The sequence below is a fragment of the Sminthopsis crassicaudata genome, chromosome 5 (assembly GCF_048593235.1).
Source record: "Sminthopsis crassicaudata isolate SCR6 chromosome 5, ASM4859323v1, whole genome shotgun sequence".
NCBI lineage: Eukaryota > Metazoa > Chordata > Mammalia > Dasyuromorphia > Dasyuridae > Sminthopsis > Sminthopsis crassicaudata.
The window spans coordinates 292,956,473-292,974,994 of record NC_133621.1 but is presented as its reverse complement, the minus strand read 5'-3'; the positions used below and the strand labels follow the sequence as shown (position 1 = coordinate 292,974,994).

Here is an 18,522-nt window from a genome sequence, read left to right as displayed (position 1 = left end):
CAGACTGATTTTAACACGGGATTTTTGACCCATACAGACTGACCGATCACTTTGGCCTCCCTCCTCCATTCCCCACCCCCAAAAGCTGCTAATGAACAGAGGTCAGATCTCCAAAGCACCTCACTGGTCCTAGCACTGATAGCCACTAAGAACCAGAGAAAGGAGGACCAAGTATATAGAATGACTTTTTATTTTTAATTTAATTACAAAGTCAATTTATACTTTAAAAATTATGATCTATCTGCTTGTCAAATAATAATCTGTCCCTTATAACTTATGATTCAACAGTAAAAGTCTATGTTGGAGTGACTAACCATTGAGGAAGACAAGGAACACATTTGGGTAAGAGAGCTCTTCTCCACAGAGGAGGTTAACGTCCTCTACACCCAGGTTACTGGCTAGTTTAACAATGGGGCCATCTTCCATGTCAGTAGTAATGTGTGTCATCAGAGCCAGGTTTTTAACCAAACCACAAGCCTAAAAAACAATGAGAGACATAAATCATTCTTGAGAATATACATGAATGTTACAAAGTTCATTTCAGCCTAAGTTATATACCACAATTACAAAAGATAATGCTAAATTTAAAGCAAAATTACAACACAGAGAAAAGAGAAAGCTAACAAAAATATGGGAGATTTAAATACATGGAAGTCTCCTCAAAATGAATCCTCCCTCCAAACTTTCTACTTCACCACTTTTTTCCTTTTGGTAGTTCCTACCCATTCTGCTGTTCCAATCACATGCTGCCTCAAATTCTTTTCAAGAAGTCAAGGTGGGGCAGCCAGGTGGGGCAGTGGAGAGAGCACCAGCCCTGAATTCAGGAGGACCCAAGTTCAAATCTGACCTCAGACACTCAACGCTTCCTATCTGTGTGACCCTGGGCAGGTCACTTAACCCCAATTGCCTTAGCAAAAAAAAAAAAAAAGAAGTCAAAGTATTCTTAAAACATATAGAAATGCAGGACTATCTTGTGCCCCCCTCCCCGAGCATGAGCTCCATCAGCTCTAGCCCCAGTGGAGTGCTGACCATTCCAAAAATGCTGCTTTTTTAAAAGAACAAGAACAGCAGAATAGAGTGAAAAGTTTGGAGGTTCCATCGGCTCCTTACCTCTCCTTCAGGAGTATCAGACGGACAGAGCATTCCCCACTGAGAAGGCTGCAGGGAGCGAGGACCACTCACTTTCCGGGTCTTCTCAAACTGGGATGAGATTCTCGTCATCATGCCCAGAGCAGATATGTAAGAAAGGCGAGACAGCACCTGGGTCACTCCCTGGCGGTCCATCTTAAATCTCTTCAGGGACCAATTTCCCTAAAAGAGGAAAAGCAGCCAAGGTATTAGAACCAACCACGGCCAGTAACTCCTTGCTTTCTCCACTGGAAATCTTCATCATTGATTTTTGCTTCCAAGGGCTCTCTTTAGCTAGAATCAAACTCCTAAAAACAACTCAAATTCCACTCCAATCAAATGCACTAATAAAATATCCAGTTGAATGAGGTTCCTGAGGAGGATTTATAACATTATTCTCAGCCTGCTATGGGACCACAAGGAATTACAGAATATGGAAAGGTTTGTGGGTGCTCCGATCTAACCCTTCCCCAAAGCCACAGATCTCTATGATCCCAGAGCCGAGTACAAAGCAGGTAGTTTATGTTTGTTGAAGACAATAGTCTGATAGCCCTCCCACCTCAGGCCCTGTCAGGGCAGTCCATTTTTCTGGACAGCTTGTGTGTGGCCCCACAGCCCAATTACCACCCTCTGGTGCCAGTTCTCCAGGCTGGGGCCAAGTGGAACAAATTTTACTCTACTTTGTCAAGGCAAGTCCAAATCTTAGATGATGCCCACTAGCAGGTTTCCCCCTGTCTTTTCCTCTTGCAGAGTAAAATACCTTGGAGCTCCTTCCCTGAGCAGCCCTTCTTGAGGTGCATCTGTTCGTTAAGCCCACTTTGATGTGGTCCCCAGAAACAGAAACAATCAGCAGCTCTCAAACCTTCCTAGCATTAGGCCCTCCATATCAACAAAGCTGAAGTTTAGATTGGGCTCACGGGCTGCTGTATTCCCAGGCCGATTCTAGACTCTTCACAAATGGTAACCAGCAAATGTCCCAGCCTGCGCCGTCTGTGACTTTCTGAAGGCAAGGTCATACCTACCAAATCTACTCTAGAAGCCTGTCAAGATCTTTTCCCATCAGTTATGTTGTGTCACTATTACAGCAGCTATTACTTCCAGCTTCCTGTCACATGCTAACTGAATCAACACATGCTCTTTATGCCTCCATCCAAGTCACTGATAAAAATGTGGATCAGAATATTTTTGAAAACAGAGAAGAGTAACTTTAACTAGGACCCAAGTCAGTAAATGAAGAGTTTGGGGAGGATAAAAGTAAAAAGAGAAAGGGGATTAGGAGAATTTGAATAACAAAAAGTCACTGGTAGCCATGAGAAAAAGGGGAAGCACAAAAGAACTATTAAAAGAGACTCCTTTGACTTCTCCCAAATGAATCTTGTCTCATTATATCACTTCCTTTTATACAACTTCTGTACTGCCTAAGTATTATTGGTGCTTAACTGATTCCCATCCGATAATTAGATGTATTTAAAATGAGAGGCTTCCACAAAGGTCCTTCTCCAAAGTTTCCCTGTCCATGGAAGGGGCCCTGGATACTTACAGACTGGGCCAGTGGAACACAAGCCCTGGCAGGTCTTTCCAAAAATCTTCTATCTTCAAAGTACCATAAAGTTTGGAAAGTACTTTCTAAGTGATTATCTCAATTGAACCACACAACAATCCTATAAGGGAGGTGTGATTATTTCCTCAGATTTTTTTTTGGGGGGGGGAGGGTTGTTGCTGTTTATTTGTTTTGTTTTGTTTTTGAGGAAACTGAGAACCAGACAAGTAAAGTGACTTGCCTGGATCACACAGCCAAGGGAGTACCTAGGGAGGATTTGAGCCCACTGTTTCCTCACTTCAGGCCCAGCACTTTCTCCAAGTTTTTGTTTTTTTCCAACTTTAAGTTCAAGAAAGTCCCATTGGACACCAGGCAGGGGAAACAGAAAAACAACACTGAAAGAATGTGAAATATCCTCATGACCACCTGCCATATATGCCTGGTACACCGTGCTCGTCTCGGTGCTTTCCACATTCCTGGCCGCCGGCAGATCATCTCACAAATGGGAATTAAAAATAGGAGAAATAGCTGATATGGAGCAGTCAGGAGTTGGACTGTGAGAACTAGGAAGGCTACAGAAGGACCTGTGGACGACTGTTCTAGGAGTCTGCAAGAGACAACACAAAAGTGAGGGAGGAGAAAATGAAAGGGAGTCTCTTCTCTGAGTATATTTGAGCAGGAAAACGGCAAGCCCATAAAGATTTACAACCTGGTCTCTGTTCTGATTGCCTAGATAGGGCTCCCAAAGGACAAGAACTGTTTCCCTTTTTGTCTCTGAATTCTTAGGACCCACTGCATCCAGGGTCATCTCCAATCATCTCGATCTATACCTGGCCACTGGACCCAGATGGCTCTGGAGGGAAAAGCAAGGCAGGAAATTTGGCTCATTTAGGGAATAGGTATTAAATTAAATTAAACTATTTGTTTAAATAACAAAACCAAAAATCCACTACCAGCTTAATTCACCACCAGATGAGATTCCAAAAAGAATCTGCTCCAAAAAATTTCATTTTTCTTTCTTTCCTTGGTTAATCTAAGGTTTGCTGAAAGGAGCTATGGTGACTGCAAAAGTGGTGTGGGGGGAAAAAAAAAAGGTAAAAAACATCATTCTCACTCTTCTTTTGCCCCTCAGACCTGAGAAATGGACTAGGCTGGTGAGTCACAGACCAAGGCTCACCTTGGCCCAGGTCACAGAAAGACTGACAGGGTACTAACTACAAAAGACTGCACTCATCCATAGGGGATTTCCTGTGTTGGACCAACAAGTCTGCCCCCGTTCTTTCATTATTAAAGGAATCAATGCTACAGTGTGCCTTGGCTGACAGTAGTAGCAAAATCCTATTTAAAAAGCTAATTTTATGTTTGGTGTACTAAAAGTTAACTAGCTTTTATCTGATAAACTTCTACATTTTTTTTAAAGACAGAAAACATATGTGATAAGGCCTCCTGAATGGGTCTGGGGCCCTAAACACAACAGCTGCCTCAGGCTGAACTCACAAATGGGTGCAACAGCTGAAGATCTCACACCTGCAGTAAAATGGAAGTTATATTGTTTGACAACAGCTGAACAATCATAGACCTAAATGAGTTGATGCTATCTCAAATTTATGTTAACAAAAAAGAAAAGTTTCATTAAGAGAAGGAAAGAAGGGCATTATTTATGGCAAAAGCGAGAGACAAAATAAGAACATTGTTTCCTTTTGAAGAGGAGGCAAATTCTTAATAACTTCCAGACTGCTGATTTACTCTAAAAATAAAAAAAAAGTGAGACAATCAAAAGAATTCCAGTGAAAACATTGACTGCCCATTTCATTCTTCTCTAAAACAAGCAATCACAGAAATAAATCTGCTGCTAAGTTCACCCAAAATACAGAAGGCAAGAAAGTGGCCACTTACTGTGGAGATGGCGTTGACCATGCCGTTGGTGATCTGGTCTTGGCGCATGTGCTTCACCACATCAAACTGGGCAGCCCTCTGCTTGGGGATCACCTGATCGGCAATCTTCTTCATTTCAGAATTAAATTTTTTAAACAAGTCTTCAAAGAGGAGAGAAAGAAGCTGTAAATAAAAGCACAAAAACAGAAAATGTCTTTGAAAAACATGCTTTTGCTTCTTTCACCTATAGGCTTGTATAAGGGAGGGAGGTGTTGAACCTGGAACCAGAAGGCCTGGTTTCAAATCCCTACCTGGGCCACTTAGTAACTATGTGTGGCCATGGACAAATCATGTCAATGCCTCAGTTTCCTCATCAGTAAAGTAAGATCTCTAAATTTCCTTCCTGTCTAGTACCTGAGTGTCAATGACTCAATATATCAACTTTCATTCATTTACTGGAAAAAAAAAACAAAACAAAAAACCCACAAAAAAACCACTAAAGCATGTAAAAATTTAATCCAACAAGTATTTCTTGAGTTTAATTATTGTGTGCTCAGGACTCTAGTGGAGGGAGAACACACACACAAAACATAACGTGATGCCAGCACTGTGGACAATTGCAATAATTACAATAACGTAATTTTAAAATGCCAAAACAAGAGAACAATTCAAAAACACCATAAACTCAAGTGTGACAGCAATCATTGAGCAAAGGGTGGGGGTATAAATAAAGGCAAAAGCTTGTTCCTGACCTCATGGAGTTCAGAATCTTACGTGGACAACAACATGCAAACCGACCGACAAAGCAAGCTCTATGTGCAAGGATACACACTGTTGCTAAAAGAGAAAGGGTACAACCAACAAATCTGCAAGCAGTTATTAAGCAGCTGCTCATCAGATGACAGGAGCTTCAGTAGAGGGGGATGGCTGGACCTGGAAGGATGCACCGGTTTGGGCTTTGTGTGAATAATAAAAATTCACAAAGTTAGAAAAAAAATGTGAAGATCTGTATGAAGTGATGGAGAAATAACTAGTACCCCCCCCCCAATGTTGATGACTATAAAGATGTGAAAGGAAAAACCACTAAAGGAAATTGAATCCTATGTGACTGAAAACAATTAGAGTCCCCTGGGTAAGAGTAACAGAACAGATTTCTATCCCCTTTCTAGGGAGGTAGGAAACCACCAGGGCACACCATCACATACAAGGTCACTGGAAAAAGAAATTCCAGAAATAATTATTACACTGTCCCAAAAGTCATCCTGCAGCATAAGCACTAATAGCATTAGAAACTTAAAAATAAACTAAAACTTCTGAAATACTTTTTATAAAAAAGTATCAATAAAATTTCTTTTTTTTAAATAATTCACATTTCTATAGCAACTTCAAGCTATACAACTTTTCTACTTCAATTCCAAACTTTCATCATCTCCAACTCCCTTTTCCCTGTCATCATCCCAATTCTGCCAATGGCTCCTCCTCTTCCTCCACCATCCAAAGCTTCATCACTGCTCACTATGTCAGGTCTCACAGTAAGTCAGTCTTCGCTCTCCAATTCACTTTCACACAGCTGCCAAAATAATCCTGCTGATCCATATGTGTGACCACATTTTGTTTCCCTGATCAAAAATGTTTAGGTTTCTCTTCTGCCCATTGGAATTCTACAGACTTCTCTTATCATCTAAAGTCTTTCATAATCTAGTTCCAATCCATTTTTTTCTTTTATTTAACTCATTCTATTCTCCTCTGCATATGTTCTAACTAAATGGGACACGCCAATAGCTGTCCCCCTATTGGTTTAAGATTTATGAAGATCATCTCATTGTATCTCCACAATAATCTTGCACAGAAGATGCTATTATCCCCATTTTAGAAATGAAGAAGTTGAGGCAGGAGAAAAGTGACTTGCCCAGAACTAGAAAGTGTCTTATCCCCAGGCCTTGGACCGCACTGTCTGGTACCGTATCTCCCAAAACTATTACACATCCTGACTACATTTGCTCCATCTGTAGAAAACTTCTTTCTCTGCCATTACTGAGATGGCAGAGTAAAAATGGACTCACCTGAGTTCTGTCAAATCCCCCTCACAACAACGTTTAAAAAAAAAAATGCTTCAGAATGAATTCTAGAGTGGTAGAACCAACAAGAGGATGCTGGGAAATAATTGCCCAGCCCCAGACAACTTAGAAAGTCAGCAGGAAGGATCTGTCTCGTTGGGGTGAGAGTGGAGCATAATCCACCACAGGCCATTGCTACAGGTGCCAGAGCTCTCTCTCGCAGACAGGAAGGGGGTCAGAGGAACAGCAGGGGATCCTCTGCTGGCACTGGGTGCAGGATTCTGTCGTGTGCAAATGCGTGGTTCTGGGGCAAAGCAGGGGCATTAGCAGGAGCGGGGACCATGGTCACAGTATCAGGGCAGAAGAGAGCATCGGGGAGGAAGGGAAGGAGAAGAGTATTTGTGGTCATTCATAGATCAGAATACAAAGCAGAAGGGCAGTGACCACTCTGCTCCTTAGATCATCCATTCTGAGGGAAGGAAACCTTCACAGACCTTCAGAACTAGCTCTGAAAACAGCAGCATGAAAATCCTGATGTCTGGGACAGTGCCCTCGCCACACCAGGTACATGGCCCGACTTTAACAAAAAAGCTTAAAAAGTCAAGAAAAAGGCTAAAATAAAAAGAGCAAACAACAACAAAAAGAAGAAATTATCTGAGGAAAATTACTATCATGATGACTAGGAAGATCAAAACAAAAACTCAGAAGAAGACAATGAAATCCTCAAGGTAAAATGTGAATTGATCTCAAGTCCGGGAAGTCCACAAAGGATGTCTCCAGAACGTGTGTCCAAGGCATGTCCTGGGACACAGTGCTAGTCCTGGATTCGGATAAAAGAGCTTCTTCCCACAATTCTTCCCACAAGGAGCTTACATTCTACCGAGGGAAGACGACATGCCCACAAAGAAGGAAACGCAGGACATAATACAAACCAAAGGCAGAGAGTTGGAGGAAGGGAAGCCCTAGAGGAACTTGGAAGGTCTTCCACAAAGGGATAGCAGCTCAGCTAAGCCTTAAGGCTGCTAGGAGCTTCAAGGGGCAAAGGTGAGGGAAAGCTTCCGAGGACAAGTCCGTGCAAAGGCATGGAGGCAACGGGTGGAAGTCCACATGGGGGAACAGCAAGCGGGCTAACTTGGCTGGGGGGAGGAGAACAGGTCATCAGCCCAGCAAGGTAAGCCGAAGCCAACCCGGAAGCTTTATAAGATGTCAAATGAAAGAGCTTGTAGTTTATCTTAGAGAAAATAAGGAGCAAGAGAAGTTTCTAAAGCAGGGGAGTGACGGGATCGGAAGTGTATCCCATGACTCGGCGGCTCTACAGAAAAAGGGATAAAGGAGATCAACTCCCTCTGCACCTGAGCAGACAGCCAGTCCCTTCTAGTGAATGGCCTCTCTTCAGCTTGACTAGGCCATCAACAGCCCTAAAACTGAAGCAAGGGGAGGCCTGACCAGAACACCGGCACAGCCCTTGAGAACCCAGGGTTTGTGCCATAGACAAGATTTAAAACAAAAATGAAACCCAAGGAAAAACAGCAGGATGGCATCATGATTAAAAATGAAGAGATTAAACTTCAATGTGACCAAATTAAATATGGTGATCAATAATAAAAGAAACATTCTTGCCCTCCCTTGGGAAATGCATCAATTCACAGAGGTTTGGAATGAGAAGGAACCTTCTGGTAACACACCCTTCCTGACTTCCCCATTTTATGTAAGGTAATCCTGGCCAGAAGAAATGGGGTCCCCAGTCTTCCTCCGCCCCCGCCCCAGGACTCTGTGGCTTCATTGACAGAAGAGCTCATGCAGCCCCTTCTGGCCCCAGGAGATGGTCAGAGAGGGTCAGCCCCCCTGGCAGTCTCCTCCTTATTAAGCTGGCTGGGCCTCAGACAACAGGCCAGTCCTCCAGGTCGGGAACTCACCTACAAGAGAACCCCAAAGCTGCAGGGCAGGATGCTGATTTAGAAAACTATCCATATCCTGCTGCATTTTTATTTATTGTGTTAAATGTTTCCCAAGTACATTTTAATCTGGCTGGGGAGGCCCCTCTGCCACTTCTGCTCTGAGCCATTTAGTCCTGGAAGGACCTGCCCCAGCCAGTCTCCCCAGGGCTGAGCTTTCTCCAGCCCAGGGCCACCAAGAGCCACCACGAGGAAGGAACAAACTTTACTTAGCAAAGTCCATCAGACATCGAGTCATCCAGCTCCAGTTTCCAGGCAATCCGGGAGGGAGGGCTCGCTAAAGCCAGATCCAGTCAGTCTCCCTTTTAATAAAGGCCCAGGAGGAGCCTCGAGGACTCCAGAAGGCAAGAGAGAAGGCGACCCTGCAGGCTAAGTGGGCAGCCCCTGAGGCCAACGGCACGAACAGTGCTGCAGAGTAAGAAGTATCAACTATAAGGAAGGTGATCAGGCTGCTCTCCTACGGGGCCTAAGGAATCTGCGACTTCGTGTTTGTTTCCTTAAAAGAACTTTCAAAGTAAAGCTATGGGAAAGGAGCAGGAAGTTTTGTCTTACTTGTGAACTCTGCTCCTGTTCAAGGACGAAGGGTCTTAACCAAGATGAGGTGACTCTTCCTGCTTTCTTTGCACATAACTCTTTACAGCATGCAAACCTCGCTCGCAGGTCTTCCCACGTCATTTTCAAATATTAATGTTAAAAAGCTACATAACACATGGAACCCATCACTCATGTGTACAGATACGACAGTATTTTACACAGGTCATATAATCCATATGTATACACACACATGAATGCATGTTAAACAGTTGTGGGCTGTTTGCTATCTTTGCACTGTTTGCATAAAAGTGTCCTTCTCCCTGTTTCATTTAAAGATAACAGAGGTTTCTTTTTTGGGGGGAGAATCTGTTTTCTTTTACAACACGACTTGTTTTGCATCACTTCACATGTGACTTCTCAATGAGAGGAAAGAAGGGAGAGAATTTGCAGCTCAAAGTTTTAAAAAACAAATGTAAAAACTGTTTTATATGTAACTGAGAAAAAACAAAATTAAATTGAAAATTTAAAAATAAAGATAGTTAACACCTGACACAGATTTTATCTCCCATGATCCCATCATGGTACCCCCATAAAGTCAGTCAGGTACCCACTAGAAAAATGGATGGGGGACAGCAGGTGGCGCAGTGGATAGAGCACCAGCCTTGAATTCAGGAGGACCCGAGTTCAAATCTGATCTCAGACACTTAACACTTCCTAGCTGTGTGACCCTGGGCATGTCACTTAACCCCAGCCTCAGGAAAAAGAAAAAGAAAAGAAAAATGGATGAGGGCCTGAGGGTGGAGAGCTGATTTTCTCATGACTGCACCGTCCCATGAGAAGCAGGCCTCATCCCAACTCCAGAGTCCTCCCCATTCTCACATGGCTCTTCGAGGCAGTGAAAGTCAGCAATGAATCTTTACCTGAGCACAATAAGTAAGAGAGGGCCAAGTTCTATGTGAGAAACTTTGAACCAAAGTAGGAGAATGTATTAAGTGAAACCAGTGTTGCAATTACAACACAAACGATGCCACGCACTTTAATGTTTCATAATTAACAACTTTTTAGCTTCTGTCTGTAAATCATGTGGATATAACAAAGCAGAGAAAATGTTGCCTAACTCAACGCCCCATCTCGCACCTCTTCATACCTGTGGGGTTCTTCTTGCACACCTGACATTACCTCCTTTCTCGTGCCATCCTCTCAGAATCCCTTCCTTCTTCCAATGTACTCACATGTGTTCTCCCTGACTTTGATCCGCCTTGTCTTACACTTATGTGCATGCTATATGCAGTCCAGAAAAACGTAAACTTCTAAGGAGTGAGGATCTAGCAGCACATTCTGAATATAGCAGATACTATGGCTACTGAAAACCTGGGGGAAGAGTTTCTGGTCACCAAAGTGACCTTTGTGGCTTTGAAAAATGGACCAACAACAGGCATATATGACTTGATCAATGAAAATGACATTCAAGAAGATCCATTATAGCAAAAAACATGAAAGTTGCATCACACTGAATGACAAAGAAATCTGACTTCCATCCTAGACCTGCCCAAAAAGTCAGCCAGTTAGTTGTTCCAGTGTCAAGGGAAGGGAGGCTTCCAGCAAAGCCAGAGCCAGGAAAGGCAAAAAGGAGTGAGTCACTCAACCTACCAAGTGAGATACCTATAGCACAGAATTCTCTGTCTAGATGCAGGAGAATAGACACATCTTCTACTCTAAGTGGGGAAGGAAGTATTGGATAGTATCAGAAAGGTTCACAGTGGTCAGAGGGTTCAATCATCATGGAGCCAATGCTCCAAGATCACTAGAATGTTATCCTGAGACACAGAGGACCCTAAAGATCCAGAAGGGGCTGAACTCTTGTAGGGAGAGATCAGTATAAAAAAACTGCCTATGATTAAACTAAGTAGGGCTGACCACTCCACCTAAGAGTGCAGCAGGGAAAGTTCCAGCTTAGGAATTAAAGCTGAAGAGAAAAATAAATTTAAAAAAAAAAAAAATCAGCCAAAATTTAAAATTATTGCAGAATTAGGGATCCCCCCCAAAAAAGAGCTGATATTAAAAACAAAACAAAACTTCAAGCAGTGAATCCAAGAAAAAACAAATTTTTTCATAAATACTACATAAAGACAAACTGTGCATACCCTTTGACCCAGCAGCGCTACTACTGGGATTATATCCCAAAGAAATACTAAAGAGCGGAGACATATATGTGCCAAAATGTTTGTGGCAGCTCTTTTTGTTGTAGCTAGAAACTGGAAGATGAATGGATGTCCATCAGTTGGAGAATGGTTGGGTAAATTGTGGTATATGAAGGTTATGGAATATTATTGCTCTGTAAGAAATGACCAGCAGGAGGAATACAGAGAGGCCTGGAGAGATTTACATCAACTGATGCTGAGTGAAATGAGCAGAACCAGAAGATCACTGTATACTTCAACAACAATACTGTATGAGGATGTATTCTGATGGAAGTGGAAATCTTCAACATAAAGAAGAGCCAACTCACTTCCAGTTGATCAATGATGGACAGAAACAACTACACCCAGAGAAGAAACACTGGGAAGTGAATGTAAATTGTTAGCACTAATATCTGTCTGCCCAGGTTGCATGTACCTTCGGATTCTAATGTTTATTGTGCAACAAGAAAATGATATTCACACACATGTATTGTACCTAGACTATATTGTAACACATGTAAAATGTATGGGAATGCCTGTCATCGGGGGGAGGGAATAGAGGGAGGGGGGGTAATTTGGAAAAATGAATACAAGGGATAATATTATTAAAAAAAATATATATATATAATAAAAAAAATTTAAAAAAAAAAACCTAAGCTAAAATAAATAAATAAATAAATAAGTACTACATAAAGAAAAAATGAAATAAAAGTTCTGGAGGAAAGAAAAGGAAAATAGAAAGCTTGAAAAAAAGTGGTAAATCTTATGCAAGTGATAGATCCTTTGAAAATTAGAATAGATCAGTCAGAAATCAGTGATTCCATAAGACATCAAAGACCAAAAAAAGAAAAAAAAAAATTCATCTGAACAATAATAATTTAAATATCATTAAACTTCCTGAAAATTTTTTTTAAATCTAGAAATACCATATTTCAAGAAATCATAAATGAAAACCACCTAAATGTATTAGTAGAGAGTTACTGTTGTTATCTGTCCTTCATTCTCAAAGGGGATCATGACATCAGGGAGGTGATGCCATGACATGCAAGTGGAAATAGAAAGAAACCATTTATCATTTAAAAGGAACCCCAAATGGAAAAGTCCAAGGAATAGCCTCGCCAAAATCCACAGCTCCTATATTAAAGAAAAAAATAGCATAAGTCTCTAGAAAGAAGCAATTCAAGTATCAAGATGCTACAGTCAGGATCACGCAAGACCTAGCAACTTTTAATATAAACAAGAGGCAATCTTGGAATGCTAGTCAAGAATAATTTATGTTGAGTATATAATTCTACAAGGGGGAAAAATGACATTAATGGAAGAGAATTTTCACAAGCATTTCTGATGAAAAGGCCACAGCCTATTAGGAACTCAGAAATACAACCACAGAAACCTAAAGAAGTCAAATTATATGAGGAATTTGGAAGGAGTTTTATGATGTAGCTAATATTATCAGAGGGAAAAGAAACAAGTCTCCTTTCAAGTACCTTAATGTCTTCAAAGGATACAGAGGGAATTAAATGAGAAAAAGAGATGCCTGATGGGGTGGGCTGGTTCTGTTCTGAAGGATTTTAAGGGGAAAGAGGATAAAGAATAAAAAGAGGAATACAGTGGTCTAGAAAGGAGGAAAAGGGGAAATGGAATTTGTTAAGAAGGGGATTAGTAATACCATAATGATGACACCAAGAAAAGTTTTAAAGTACAGAGAAGGGAACAAGTGGAAATGCAAAAGGAAGGGAAAATAAACAAGGCTTTTTAAAAACATATATATGGTGTGTGTGTATACAGCTTTTATTAAAGAAAAGTAGTATGAAGCACACAATTTCATATGCAATCTATTGTGTTCTGCTTGCCAGATATGTGAAAATGCTTCTTGGGGGGGAGGGGCTTAAGTTATTTGATTTAATTAAATGATTTTTCTAAAAGTCTAGAAATAATTTTTAAATGCAAATAGTAAGAATAAGAACAAAACAATAGAAAACAAATGGAAATGCAAAATTATAATGACTAAATTTGGTGCTAAAGACTAGACATGAGAAAGTACTTTCCCCCAAAATCTTTGTAAAAATTTTGTAAAGACTATGGGAATGGAACACTAGATGTTAGAGTTCTTTGACATATTAGTTATTTTACTGAATTTTCCCCTTTTATTCTTTTTTTTTTAAATAACTAGTAATTTGAAAGAAGAGAAAATGTAGATGATTTAAAACAAAATATATCCATAAAAATTCATTTTTAAAAATTACAAGATTTTAAATATTGCTAATAAAAAAATTAGTTTTCTCTAAGCAATTTCTTAAAGAAGTCTAAGGAGGATAAAGTAATTGGAGGAGTGGAGGGAGTTTGTAAACATAGGGGGCTTCTTACTAATAAATTAAATACATTCCACTTCAGTGGTCAAATAAAGTAGCATACCAAAGCAATGGTTCCTTAATTCTGCCTATCAACTCTTTTGACTTCTTTCATCTCAAAGTAAAATATATGCTTTGAAGGAATACCACACAAATTCTGGTAATCTGAATAATCTACCAAAACATCTTTTGTACTATTGTTTTTTTGTAAAAAGTTGACTGTTTTTAATTTTAAAAACACCACCACCATAAAAATCTCAAAAAAGAAAAGAATCCAGAATTGTGGTTCTTTATCTGGAGTTGGTGAATAGATTTCAAGGGATTCATGAATTAAAAAAAAATATATCTTGAAAGCTCTCTTTCAATATAAGTGGTTTCCTTTGTAATCCTATGTAGTTTATTTGGCTTATTTAAAACTAGTAGTCTAAGAAAGGGTCCAGAGGTTTCTCCATACTGCTAAAAGGGTCCAGGACACACACAAAAAGATTAAGAACAATACACTCTTAATTTAAGAGATAATTTTTCACTTCAATTTTTCAAAGATGACATAAAAATTTCCAAGTTCCCTTTCTGGCATACTGGAACCATTATTGCCTGCACAAAAGACGAGAGTTATGTCATTTGCTGAATTAAGGACAGTAAATGACATCATTCATAGGAGCTACATCTTCATCTTCTCTTTTCTGGACAGAACTAAACACATTCATACTTTAAAATAACACAAAAATGCTTAAAATTAAAATTAAAAAGTGTCTTAGCATTTCACAATGAATATTTTTTCATTATCAACAGTAAGTCACTGAAAGTCAGAAAAGTTAGAATACTATACTTTTTAAAGTAGATGATAAAAAGCAATGAACATTTCCTTACAGTCTTCTTTTCATGTTCTGTGTACATGGAAATAATTTTAGGGATGTCTAAGTTCATAATAAAACATTTTTAAAAGGATTAAAAAAACAATATAAATGCAAAGAACAAGAACAAAACAAAATAGAGGTATACAGACATGAAAATATTAGGTTCTCATTCTCAAGAGGAGAAAAAAAAACACCCAATTAATGAAATAACATATTTTAAAGAATTAGCTTCCTATAAACATAGGGAAAAAGAAGTCAGTGGATATAGAGTTCTTCTTAACAGAGAATGTACACACTACTGCAAGGATCCAATATCATCAAATTCAAAATTCTAATTTGGGTTAAGTCTGTATTTTTTCCTATCAAAATTAATTCTATTTGTGGAGCTGAATACTAAAAGCAGAAGAATTTTATTTCTAGCTGCCCTTTTTGAAGGGAACCTTTCATGGTTTTCAAAAACAGTCCCAAATAGCTGAATTTGGTTTTGAGCTACTTTCTTTGCCCATGAGACAGACCCTCCTTTGACAGCAGTGCAGCCCTCACCAGGGCTCCCAAGCACCAAAAAGCGCACGCAGGTGAAATGAATGCCGTGTAGTCCAGACTTCCCAAGCATCTGTACCTGTGAAAACCCCCAAGTTGGGAAGCCAAGGGCAAAGGTGGAAGACGAGAAAGATACCCACGTGACACTCGGGGACAGAGAGCGCACTAGGAGCCCACAGCACATCCCGCCACTGATCCCAAGGGCTCATTCCCATTCTCACCAGGTCCATAGGCCAAGGCCCTTCTGTGTTTCAAATTATAACAAGAAAGTTGTCCTGGTTCTCCCAGCTGAATACACTGAAGCCAGCAGGGCCGAGCACAACAAAATGTCCTTTGAGCCAAGCAAGCCAAAAGTAAGGCCATCAACAGAAGTTACACCACCAACTCATTAATATATTTCTCAGAGCCCAACTTTACTTATTTTTTGTGCTCAAAATAAGGTCAGAGAATAATGCTTCCCAATTCACAAGCTCTCTAACAGGGCTACGAGTAACCGTGAGGCCCAATCACACAATAACCACATTATTTAGGTCAAGAGTAAAATGATTAAAAGGAACGGGATGGAATGCTGGTGATAATATTCAGTACCTTCCACAGCCAGTCCAGGCCTTTCAGCCTGCTTAAGACAGGAGCAGTAAAGAGTAAATTATATTTAAGGGGAAAATGCTGACAGCTCACCAATTGATTTTCAATGAAAATGCTAAAAAAAAAAAAATTAATAAAGAAATTAAGCTGCTGAAATACAGTTTCACCAATTAGCTTAATGTCAGAGAATTCTAATTAGGTGTCTTGAGATTGCTATTTAGTTTAAGCCTGCAGAGTGCCAAATTCTCCTTTTCACACAAACTGGTTGCAAAATTAAAGACATTAGGCAGCCTTAATTACATTATCAGAACAGCTGGGATTAGGCAATCTCTGAAGTCAAGGCGGCTGTCTTTTGTCACAGAGTAGAAATCCCTTGCTTTCCAGGGTGCAGGATTGTGGGGCTGTTCCATATCTCACCCATACAAAGCAAGATGCATTAGAAACAAAAAATTTCCAGACAAAGAATAGAGAACTGCTCAGCAAATAATGAACACATTAGCGGAAAAGAAAAGGCAGGTGAAAAGATTAAGCCTGGAATGGGCTGGTTTTGCTACCGCCTCTCCTGGCTGCTGGCCTCCCAACCCTCGGTGGCAAAGCCAGCTTGGCCAGGCCCACACGGCCCTTATCTGAGGCACAAGCACATTTCAGGCCGGGCTGTCCCACGGGGTGGGAAATTAGCAGTGATTGTTTTCACACATCTTGGCCAACACAATGTCTTTTATGTTTTTACATTGTCTGTAAAGCTATGTTTTTCCCCGCACAAGGGACACTCTTTATAAGTCCAATTTTTGAAGCAACAGGATCCCTCCCCCAACCACCCCAGCAGGCCAAGTTCCCTGACAACCAGGATGTCCAAAAAAATGAAACTACAATCCTCAAAAAGCACACTTTCTCCAACTGCAAAAACACTTGCAGTCCAGGGGGAAAGAGGCGCACATAGTGTAATCCCCAGGCCTGGAACATTTTATTTAGGCTTGCTGCTGTCCATCAAGCTTAGGCTAAAAACAGGAAGAGGTCAAAAGCCTTACTTCCAAGGGAAAGATTGAGAGGCAAAAGGAAATTCAGTCCTTGATCAAACAGCCAGAGTCACTCCCCAGAAGCCTTGAGAGGACATAAAACTCTATAAACTTTGTCTTTCAATTTTGGAACACTGGAAGTGCAAAAAAGAGCATCAGCTCCCAAATGTGTATGTCCTTACACTCAAAAACATCATCTTCTATCCTCAAGAACCAAAAGTTTCCCTGTTACTAATTGTAATGATGCAACTATTTGGCCAGAGGAGATGAGACTCCGGTATTTCAAGGCTCATCACTCCTAGATTTTATCTACCATTTATCTCTTCCATGAAAAGTACTTCACAATGGGCTGTAAGGTGTGGTGGGAATTACACTAGTTTCAGACTGGAGAAATAGTTTAAGGTCCTGACCCAAAGACAGTCACAAGACTGGAACTTAAACCAAAAATGTATTAAAGATACCCATCTTTGTGGGTTCATAAAGCCACTTAACAAAGACGTTTATTGCTAGTAAAATCTTGAAAATTTAAAAGAAAATATTAACTACTATCCGTTTTTTTTGTTTGTTTGTTTAAGATCATCACACTCATCTTTTCTCATAGCCCAGTAGTATTCCAAATGTGGATCATCATACCAAAACATGTCTAGCCATTCCCTAATACTAAAAAGTCATGATTTTTCTCCTCCAATGAAAATGAAACCCTGCAAATATAGTCTGGTTCCACTCTACCAACCCTACTCAGGGTCACCTGTTTTTGATCCATGCATATAATGTAAGGTATCAACTCTGGTTAGGGGCAAATAAAGGGATTTGAAGCAATTCCTAAACTCCTTTGTGCAAATTTAAACAAAAAAGTAAAGTTTAATAACAAAGTTAATCAACAGACCCTAGAAATGGAAATCATTTCATTTGAAAGCACCAAGAATATTACAGAAGCTTAATCAATAGTTGTGAAACTGAGTCAAATTTTCTATTTGATAATCAGTCACAGAATGGCCTTGCACATCATTACACATTAGATATAAAAGGCCCTTTGCTGCATATGTGTGCAGAAATGTTCAAAAGCAATCCACACATAACTCAAAAGAACCATCCCCTCCCATCTTACCAGACGTACCCAATCACCTCCACAGAAGGAAATGTGGAATAAGCCTAAACTTAAGCTATCACTTTTACAGTTTTTTGTAATCCAGAACTCCAGCATTCTTTTTGTGACAACGAATCTCCCTTTTTTGCCCAGGCTGCAAGCGAGGAGCTAATCATAGGCCTAATCCCATTACTGAGTAATCTAGGAGTTTTGACTTACTGTTTCCAAGCTAAATCAGTTCCTTGAGGGAAAGGGAAGAGGAGAAAAAGCAAAGTGTCAGACTTAATGGGAACACCCAAATTTGGCTTAGCCCACTCTGGCTCAGGGCTCTCCAATTCAAGAGCCCTGCTAGTTGCAACCTCCTCAGAAACAGGTTATTAGAGATATATGGCACTAAGCGTAGTTTATACTCTTTTTTCCAAAAAATCATAATTAATAAGTAGGTGTAAGGTGGTGAATAATGTACATCGATTTTAGATAGTCTTGGAAGAATATGGTCCCTGCTCTCTGGGAATTTATAAAAAGGAGGATCAGAGTGGGAGAAAGGAAAACATAAAAACATCCATGTAAATTCCTATAAAAACATTCATGTAAATGACTAGAGAGAAGGAAACTGAACTCATGGCCATGAGACCAGGAGCTTGGGGTTCAAATACCTTAATAATAACGAGTCCTTTTGGCTAAGTGACCTAGCTAAGTCACTTAGACACTAAACTCTTCAGTTTTCTCTTTGGTAAAATAAGATAAGATACCTTAGAGAGATATTAGGAGATTCAAATGTTAATATATGTAATATGATTTGTAAACCTTCCAAACC

The 18,522-nt window shown here is 40.1% G+C and overlaps 1 protein-coding gene across 2 annotated transcripts in view; it reads right to left on the bottom strand.

Annotated features, from left to right (window-relative positions):
* The window catches only part of POLR3B (RNA polymerase III subunit B), a 103,253-nt gene that overhangs the window by 55,997 nt on the left and 28,734 nt on the right, over nt 1-18,522 (bottom strand). For both annotated transcript variants that reach the window (XM_074271482.1, XM_074271483.1), the window contains 3 exons: nt 4,565-4,726; nt 1,111-1,311; nt 315-477 (listed from right to left, as the gene is read on the bottom strand). In XM_074271482.1, coding sequence (XP_074127583.1) covers nt 315-477; nt 1,111-1,311; nt 4,565-4,726 — 526 coding nt within the window. The remainder of the gene's footprint in view (nt 1-314; nt 478-1,110; nt 1,312-4,564; nt 4,727-18,522) is intronic.